General features: G+C 53.7%; 1 protein-coding gene across 1 annotated transcript; it reads right to left on the bottom strand.

Annotated features, from left to right (window-relative positions):
• Positions 1-1,259: 1,259 nt before the first annotated feature.
• Positions 1,260-2,180, bottom strand: LOC108779184 (uncharacterized). The gene has a single exon (XM_018546549.1). The coding sequence runs from the start codon at positions 2,178-2,180 to the stop codon at positions 1,260-1,262; it is 921 nt and encodes a 306-aa protein (XP_018402051.1).
• Between the last annotated feature and the right edge of the window lie 7,199 nt (positions 2,181-9,379).

The following is a 9,379-nucleotide window of genomic DNA, read 5'->3' as shown; positions in this document are numbered from 1 at the left end:
GAGGCACGGGTCCGCCGACAGTTGCAGCTGACGACCCCCCGCACCCCAGGCGTCGGTGGGATGACCGAGGCCATCCCCCGACCATCGTGCAATGAGGGGGGGCCAACCACGACCTCTTCTCTCCATCCCGTGGCATGGGGACCGTCCGCGGCCAGGAGCACCCAGCCGCGGAAGTCCCCGCCTGAGGGAGCACCCTCGTCGCTTGTTGCCGCCCTCTCGCGCCGCCGAGACCACCCCGCCCCCAACGGGGCGGACGAGGGCTCCACAGCGCGGGGGGACGGAGGTCAGCGATTGACCTCCACCCCTCCAGGGCAGGGAATCATTATCCCCCTATCAGAGCCTGGCCACCGGGCGTTTGAAGTCGGAGTCGCTTTCTCCTACCGGCACATTGGGGACAAGTCCTACCAGCGGACAAGTCCCCCAGTGAAGGGACCGCGCCAGCGCGTTCTCCCATCACCTTGGGGTGCCGGACCCCGCGTACAGAGTCTTCCTATTTAACGGAGAACTCCGTACTCTTTTTTTCGTGAGAAAATGCATTACGCATACCCTCGCGCCCCCGGGGAGAGGCGAGGGGTTATGTGGGACTCTCCACCGGCCCGAAGGGCCGGTGGCCTACCCACTAAAACCTAACGGGTGTCCTACCACGGGCGCTACTCGGGACAGGGGGGGGGACAAGACACGGTACTCTCCCCCCTGCCCGACGCCTAACCCTCCGAAGAGGATTTCTACCTAACTTTGTGGCGGGAGGGGACACCAGTTCCTCCCGCCACCCACCCCTCAACTCGTGTATGAAGGGACGAGAAGTCACCCGCTTCTCGCCCTCACGAGGTGAGAGGTCCAGGGGTGGGGGTGCCGCTCCCGCGGCCCCCAAAGGGAGCCAAGCCACGGAAGCGACACCCCACCCCCGTCCTTCATCCGTCCATGTCTGGGTCTTCCCTAGGATCCAAGAAGGATCCTAGGAGTTAAAAAATCTGTTTTCCCCCAGGATGTTCCCAATCCCGGACTCCCAATCCAAGGATTGTTTGTCCGAGAGAAGGGGTGGCCCCCCTCCTGGGGAGGAGTACGTCTAGTCCGTAAAATGGTAAGTCCAACTCTAGTCCAAATCAATTAATTAATTCTAGTCCAGATCTAGTCATTTGTTCCAGTCTAGTCTCTTCTCACTCTTTTTCTTTTTCTTCGTCTCCTGCTGCCATTGATTCCGGAGATTTCTTCCGCGTTACTTTCGTCGGTTGAATGTTGACGTCGTCGTGATGAGGCTATCATTTGATTGCGCTCTCTCTCTCTTTCTCTTCCTTTACAGACATGACTTTGTCACCAAAGCAGAGAAAAGCCGATCTTTTCTCCTTTTCGAGGAGGGCCATTATCAAGGTCGGTATGGACAGATCGTTTCCGACTATGGCCTTAAGTTCTGCTCTTTCTCGATCCCACGCAGGGCATTCACAAAGAGTGTGATCCGCGCTGTCTAGTCGATCTGGACAGAACCAGCAAGCGCTAGATGTTTCCTTCCTGATTCTGTACAAGTATTGGCCAAAGCAGCCATGACCTGTGAGAAGTTGTGTGGCATGATATGATAGGCCAATCTTCTCATTCATCCATTGTCCTAATACCGGTCTTATTGCCTGACCAACTTGGCCTCCAGCGTGTCCTGGTCGATTTGTCCAGTCTTTCCATGCCCGAAGCATGTTTCTTTTGGCCTTGAGTCGTACCTTGTTCATAATATTTGGAGGAATCTCCTTCATTCCACCTGCACGCAGATCTTTCACATCTTCATACACTTCCGTGTACATTGCGGCTCTAATGATGAAGGGAGTACTGCCGGCCAGTAACGTAGCTGTATACAGGCTGACAGTTCTGTAGCCTCTGATAACTCGGCATGCGATGCGTCTCTGTACTCTATCTAGAATCCGTAGAATGGTCTTATTACGCTCCACTTGGTTGATCCATGTTGGTGCCGCATATAGCGCGATCGAATCGACGACCGTAGAGTGTAATCTTCTTACTAAGGAGCTCGGTCCACCAATATTTGGTAGTATGCGACTCAATTTATTCACCGTCTTAGTGAGTCTTTCTCCGATCATTTGAAAGTGTTTAACAAAAGACCACCGACTATCAACGATCACTCCCAGGTATTTGAGGTGATCCGCGATAGGGATCTCTACCCCGTCAATGGAGATCATCATATTTTGGGGAGGTTTCCCTCGTCTGCTTCCCCGGAAGTGGATAGCCTAAGACTTTTGTGCAGAGATCTCTAGGCCCAACTCCTTAATGTGTAGGATCACGCTACGTATAGCCTCGTTGACGCTGAGAAGAGCAGCCTGCCAATTTTCTCCACCTGCCACTATAAATGTGTCATCCGCATACGAAATTATCTGACTGTCAGTTGGCAGATCGACCTTTCTCTGAACTTGGTTGTACCCAATGGTCCACAATAAAGGACCAAGTATAGATCCTTGGGGTACTTCTCGTTCTATCTTCCTAATTCGAGTGGATCCCTCGCCATCCAAATAGGAAATATACCGTTCCGATAAATAAGAACGGATAATCCGGCGTAAGTACACGGGCACTCTGAGGTCAGACAAAGCCTGACCTATAGTGTCCCACGGGAGGGAGTTAAAGGCATTGGAAATGTCAATGGATACCCCCAATACCACTCCCCCCGTGGAATCTATGTATTCGTTCACAAAGCCCTTTTTTTTTTTTGGTAAGGCGGGAGAAATGCATTTACTCATACCTGGCCGGGACAGGAATCCCAACCGGGTTATGTGGGACTCACCGGCTAAGCCGGTACTACCCACTAAAACTCCCGCCGGTGTCCATCCTCGTGCCATATTGGGGACGCCCTGGGCACGCCTTTCGGCACTCTTCCAGGACGCCCCCTGGCCCAACGACTTGCGCCGTCGCTCTACGAAATCCGGAGTCCCCCCTTAGGGAGGCTCCGGAGATTTCACCTCCGGTCGAGGGGGGACACCGCCCCTTGACCGGCGACCACGTGGGGGAGTACTGACCGGGAGCGGGGTTCCTGCCCCACTCCCAACTCCCCCTACCTCCCGACCAGAGGATCGTGCCGCCTACAGGGGGACACCCGTGCTCCCGCGAAGCGGGAGCACCCGCGTTCTCCGGCTTAGCGTCACCGGCCTCTGCCGGCAGCGCGACCCCTGGTCCTCCCTCTAACGCCTCTCAGAGGGCGCCGGCCACGGCCTCTGCCGGCGGCGCGACCCCGGGTCCTTCCTCCTCCGCCTCTGCGTGGGCGCCTGCTCCGGCCACCGCCCGGCCCGGCGCCCACAGCGGGATCGTCCCCGTCCTCCGGCGGACGGGGGACGATCCCCTCCCGGGCACGCTCGGTCTCCTCCTTCGCGAGCATCACCTGCCCGCAGAAGGAGGAGACCGCTTCCCAATTCCCGGCGCTCCCCAGCATGGCTCGAACCACGCTAGGGAGCGCCAGGTCCTCCCCGACGACGTCTTTCATGACACCGCGCTGCACCTCCCACGCTGGACACTCTTCCAGGGTGTGCTGCGCGGTGTCCTCGGCCGACCCGCAATGGTGGCACCGGGGGTCCGGAGCCTTCCCTATTCGACACAGGAACTCACCGAAACACCCGTGTCCGGTGAGCACCTGCGTCAGTCTAAAAGACAGACGGCCGTGCCGTCGGTCAGCGCACTCTTGTGCGAGCGGGCCGACCGACTGAACGACCCTTTTGCTCGCCAAGACGGGATCCCGGAGCAGACTCTCCGTCCACTCCTGGAAGACCCCGTCCCTTATGGCGGCCCTCCTCGCTCCGGCCAGGTGCGGGGGGATCGGCGGCAGGCCCTCGTGCCTGTCCGCCGTCACCTCCCTGTGCATCCTGGTCCTTCCCATGGCGAGGAGCTCCGCCGGCGGAAGCCCTGCCAGAAGCGTGGCGGCTGCGAACGACACCGTCCTGTACCCGCGGACGACGCGGATACACAGCCGCCGCTGCACCCTGTGCATCAATCCCAGGATGCGGCGGCTGCGCACCGCTATGTCCGCCCACAGGGGGGCCCCGTATAGGAGCCCCGCCAGGACGGTGTACGCATAGAGCCTCCGCAACGAGCCGTTCGGACCGTTCAGGTTGGGCATAATCCCAACCAGCGCTTCCGTCTGTCTCCCCAGGCGGTGGCTGAGCCGAGCGAAGTGCTCGGCAAAGCCCCACCGGCCGTCGAGGACTAGACCGAGATACTTCATCTCGGTCCCGACCTCGACGGCCGTACCGCCCACTGTGATCCTGGCCGGAGGCGGCGCCCCCAGACACCCGTCATGAAAGAACATGGCCTCTGTTTTCTGGGGCGCCTCCTCCAGCCCTAACCCTCCTATAGCCCGGACTACTCCGGCCACCGCGAGATCGGCCCTTTTTCGGGCCGACTCCCAGCTGTCCCCGCCGGCCACCACCAGCGTGTCGTCAGCGTAACACACCAGGCGGCAGCCAACGTGGAGCGCCCGCACCACCACATCCCACGGGAGGGTGTTGAAGGCGTTGACGATGTCCAAGGACACCGCCAACGCCACACCCCCCTCGACTACCACGGCCTCCACGAGGCAGCGGACCTGACGCAGCGCGTCGTCGGTCGAACGCCCCTCGCGGAAGCCGTACTGGCCCGGCGACAAGTCCGGGCCAGTCCGCGCCAGGTGCTCAACGACGCGGCCCGCTATCACCCTCTCGAACAGCTTGGCCACGTCGTTGAGCAAGCATATCGGCCGATAGGCCGACGGGCTCTCCACGGGACGGCCCTCCTTCCGCAGGAGGACTATGTGCGCCGTCTTCCACTCAGCGGGGAATCGGCCCTGTCTGAGGCAGAGGCTGAAGAAATCTTTCAGCCTCCGCCCCAGCGCCCCCATCGCAACGGCCCAGGCACGGCCAGGGACCCCGTCGGGTCCCGGCGCCTTCGGGCGGCCCCGAAGTCTTCGCGCCACCAGCGCCAGCTCTCCCTCCGTGACGTCGGCCACCGCACCCGGCCAGTCCTCCGGCGGACCGGAGTACGGTGGGACGTCCCCGACCACTGTCGGGAACAGAGTCTCCACCACCCGGGCGAGGAGGCCGACGTCCAGCATCTCCGTCAGGGGGAGGGGGGTCCACGGCTGGAGCCTGCGCCGCACCAGCTTGTAGGCCCCCTCCCCACGGGTCCTCCTCCAAGGCTGCCACCATCTCCGACCATGCCTGGGCCTTCGCCTTCCTTATGGAGATTCTGAGGGCCGCCCTGGCTGAGCGCAGGGCATCCCTCAGAACCTCCAGCTCTCCCTCGGCGTCCCTCCTCCGCAACCCGCGGAGAAGGGCACGCCGAGCGGAGATGGTGGACCTTCGGAGCTCGGCGAGCTCCTCGGTCCACCAGTACGCGGAGCGGCGAATGGACGGGCGACTGCGAGGCATCGCGATATCGCACGCCTGGCGCATTGCCCGTCCCAGCCACTCCGCGCCCTCTTCCACCCCCGCTGGAGCCCGCCGGGGCCGAACCGTCGACCCAGACAAGGGCCTCGAGCGCGGCAGCCAGCTTGTCGCCGTCCAGAGCGCGGACCTTCCAGCGAGGGCGCCCGTCCTCCCCCCTCCTCCTCCCGCCTCCACGTGGGGGGAAGAGGGGGCACAGGTGACGGACGGACCCCGACGGCCATCTGGATCAGGCAGTGATCCGTCTGTTCCCCCAGGGCGCCAGGTCGTACCCTCCATCCCCTGACTCTATTCCGGATGGCAGGGGAGGCCCACGTCAAGTCGACGATGGACTTCCCCCCTGCCACCCCTGAAAGTGGGGTGACGTCCCTGGTTGAGGAGGCAGAGGTCCAGGCTATTCACCCACTCCTCCACCTCCTCACCCACCTCATTTGTTCGGGGGGAACCCCACGCGCACGAGTGCGCGTTGAAGTCCCCCCCGACTATCCAGGGGCGCCGGGGGAATCTGCGCAGGCAGTCCCCCATGCGCCCCAGTGCCACCTCGTACTCGGCCAAACGCAGGCCGAGCACGAGGTAGCACGCCATTACATGGACGTCACTCCACTCAACCGCGACGAATCCCCGCCCCGCCTCCAAAAGAGACATGGGCGGGGACCCGCCGCCGCGACTCCAGATGATCGCCGCCAACCCACCTCGGTCGGCCGCCCAATGCAGGTGGTCTTCCGGGATGTAGTATGGGTCGGCGACGATCCCCAGCCCCGCCCCACTCTCCGCCAGGCACTGGCGAAACATCGCCAGGCCCGCCGAAGAGTGGGCCAAATTGGCCTGAAGAAGAGGGACTTCTCCTGCCATTAAAGGGCTATGAGGAGCGCCTCCTCCGCGGGCTCTTCCTCGTGGGCGACCTCCATGGCCTCCGTCCTGTCGGAGGCCACGGAGGGCGCCCTAACTTGCGGCGCAGCCGACGGGACGGACTCTACGTCCATCCCCTCGGCCGCGCCACACGCGCTCGCCTTCGACGTGGTAAGGGCGGAGGGGGGCCGCACCGCGGCCGAACCCACGCCCCCACCACCCTTCTTCTTTCTCGCCGCTCCCTTTCCTGCCGCCTTGCAGGAGGGGAGCGACCCAATCCTGTGCGCCGCGGACTGGCCCGACTCGGCGCAGGCCGGGCACCGCAGGGGCTCCACACACGAGCCCGCGAGGTGCCCGGAGGCCCCGCACCTGTAGCAGGCGCCGGACCTGTCCACAGCGCCGATGCGTTCACAAAGCCCTGAAAAAACCTAACCTAACCTGACCCAACCTAACCTTATATAATCGAACAAATTTATACAGACATTAATCAATTTGTTACTTTTCTCGTATTATTGGTTCGTTTTCATCTTTAGTACAGAAATTCGAATTTATTACCTCTAATTTAAGTATTGATTTGCTCAATATTAAGGCTATAGCAGTGAACCGGCTATTCAAAGGTCGTGGGTTCGACTCCTGCTCAGGGCTGAAGATCACATTTCCCATTTTTGATTTCCAATGTTTTCGTCTTGCATGATTTTTAATTCAGTAATTTAGTTTTAAAAGGTTTAGTATAGGCAAAAAAGTAGTTTATTAAAAAATAGTTTTAACAGAGGCTCTTTTTAAAGCGTAGAAAACGCAAATCTCGCATTTCATGAAAATAATTAATATTTTCTAAATTTTTAATTAAATTGACCGTTATACGCCAAAAAATTAATTACTTGGATAGGTATTAAGGATATACTGTTTTTTATCTTTGATGTTTTTACTTATTACTGTTGAGTGATCTCAAAAGTAGGGCATACTGTTTTAAATTTAAAAGACATTATGTATATCAATTCTTAGTGCTTTGGGTAGTAATATTTTGTCGAATAAACAGTTCCTGGCTTAAACAGATTGTAAACAGATCAACGATTGTTATGATTACCATTAATCGATAGCTGCCGTCATTGTCCAATGATATATCATTATGTCCTAGCAACATTAAAGATGAAATTAATTTTTTCCGAGGAAAAAACACCAAACTTTGTAAATTTGTATACTATACTTTATTTAAATATTAGCATTAACCGTGGCGAACGTATTGCGTCTGCTGCTGTTTCGACTTATAAACTCGTTCATTAACTTTTCAATATCAAGCGCAGCTGCATCTTTGGAGTGAATATGCAGGATTGCAACAGAATTAAGTCTGATTTGTAGCATCGTAGACCTTAAATAAGTTTTCAATCGGCGTAGAGCAGAAAACGATCGTTCTGCAGTGCACGATGATACTGGGATTGTTAAGAGTATTTTCACCAATCTTGTAAACTGAGGAATCAAACTGGCAATCGAACTATTGTCTTTCAAGAAAGAGACCACGTCTCTGAGAGAGTTGATCTTTACATCTTTCTGATTTGTTATATCGAGAAACATTGCTCGATGTAGTAGAAGTTGCTGCGCATTAAAATCTATACTTTCTGTATCTTTGTCGCTAGGGCTGCAGTTATAAAAGGAAGTAATTGTTTCAACTTCGGCACCCTTTTTTCCAACGATAAAATCTTCAACTTGATTTAAAAAATGCATGGTGTCTGTAGTGAAACGATCATTCATTGATGATATAACTTGATCCACGATTTCAAAATATAATTTTCGATAATAATTTTCTGGTGTAGAAAAATTATGATTAGCTGGAATCGAATCTAATCGTTTCGGAGCCTTCCGAATACGAGGAATATTCGGTTCATCTAACTCTAATTCGTTTGCCTTCAGATTAGCTGTACGCCAGTTGGAATCGAAACCAGATTCTCGTAGTTGTACAAGTGATTCTTAAACTGCCATAACTTTCTCGTGAGATTCGTTAATTTGAAGTTCCACTTTTTGTAGCTCCTTGTTTAATATCTCAACTCTTTGAAATATGTTGATCATAATGGTTAAAAAGAAATAAAACTCAAAGCTCTCAAGTATTTTCAAAAACCCTGATGCTTTTGATGCTGTTGAAGCCTCGGTTTTAATATCATTTCTAATATCGTCCAAGAACGTCATTGTCGCTTCATAGTTTTCGCTTAGCGTAATTAGTGATTTGACCCGCATACACAGTGGTCTTTAAGGGTCAAAAGGTATAATGAAAAAGGTAGCGAAAAACGGACTTCACAGTTTAATTTGTAGCCATTTGAAAGTCAAAGAAATGGTAAACTTAAAATCGTGGCTGATCCCCTTTTCCAAATATCGCAAAAATGCGTTTTAATTTAATAGTACACGACAAATAAGCTCTTAAGATTTTTTGTGCTCACCATTTTTGCGCGCGCGCGCGCGTGTGTGTGTGTGTGTGTGTGTGTCTATCTAGGTAATACTCCATCAGTTACTAAGAGTCTATGATTACTAAAAAGACAAAGAATTTCAGAATCCTATCTTTTAAGATACAAGAAACATAATATCAATTTAAAAAATATAAACAATCAATAACCGCTCGGTACTTTTGATATTAAAGGCTACTCTAGTTAATAATTCATATTATGTCATATATAATCGATTGTTATATTTCTCTATAAAAAAGTGCTGCAAAATAATTGCTCTTTGCTACACCCTCATTATCATGATCTTCATGCTCCTCATTCTCTACAACATTCTCTCTATTTTCAATGTTTTCTTCATTTTGATCGTTTTCTCTACCTTCTAAAATATAATTTTTAATGTCATCAGTATTCATTAAACATATGTTGTGAAGAACGCAACAATCCAAGATTGTCGCGGGTACTAAATCTATTCTAGACATATCTAAATACTTTAAGCGGCGATAGCGGCCTTTTAATAATGAAATGGCACGTTCTATTGATTGTCTAGTTTGTGACAATATATGGTTAAAATTGTTTTCGACCTGTAACACAAAAAAGTAATAATTTATACAAAGATATAACATGCTACAATACTATGATAATATTGAATTGTTTAACATCACTTTTTCATTAAACTCTGGTTATTTAAATCGTTGATTAATTTGC

This window comes from Cyphomyrmex costatus, unplaced genomic scaffold (genome assembly GCF_001594065.2).
Source record: "Cyphomyrmex costatus isolate MS0001 unplaced genomic scaffold, Ccosl1.0 scaffold563, whole genome shotgun sequence".
NCBI classification, from domain to species: Eukaryota; Metazoa; Arthropoda; class Insecta; order Hymenoptera; family Formicidae; genus Cyphomyrmex; species Cyphomyrmex costatus.
This window is presented reverse-complemented; position numbering and strand designations above follow the sequence as displayed.

Bases quoted from the DNA above. Each gene is read 5' to 3' on its own strand.
- LOC108779184 (XM_018546549.1), bottom strand. From the start codon at position 2,180: ATGATGATCTCCATTGACGGGGTAGAGATCCCTATCGCGGATCACCTC.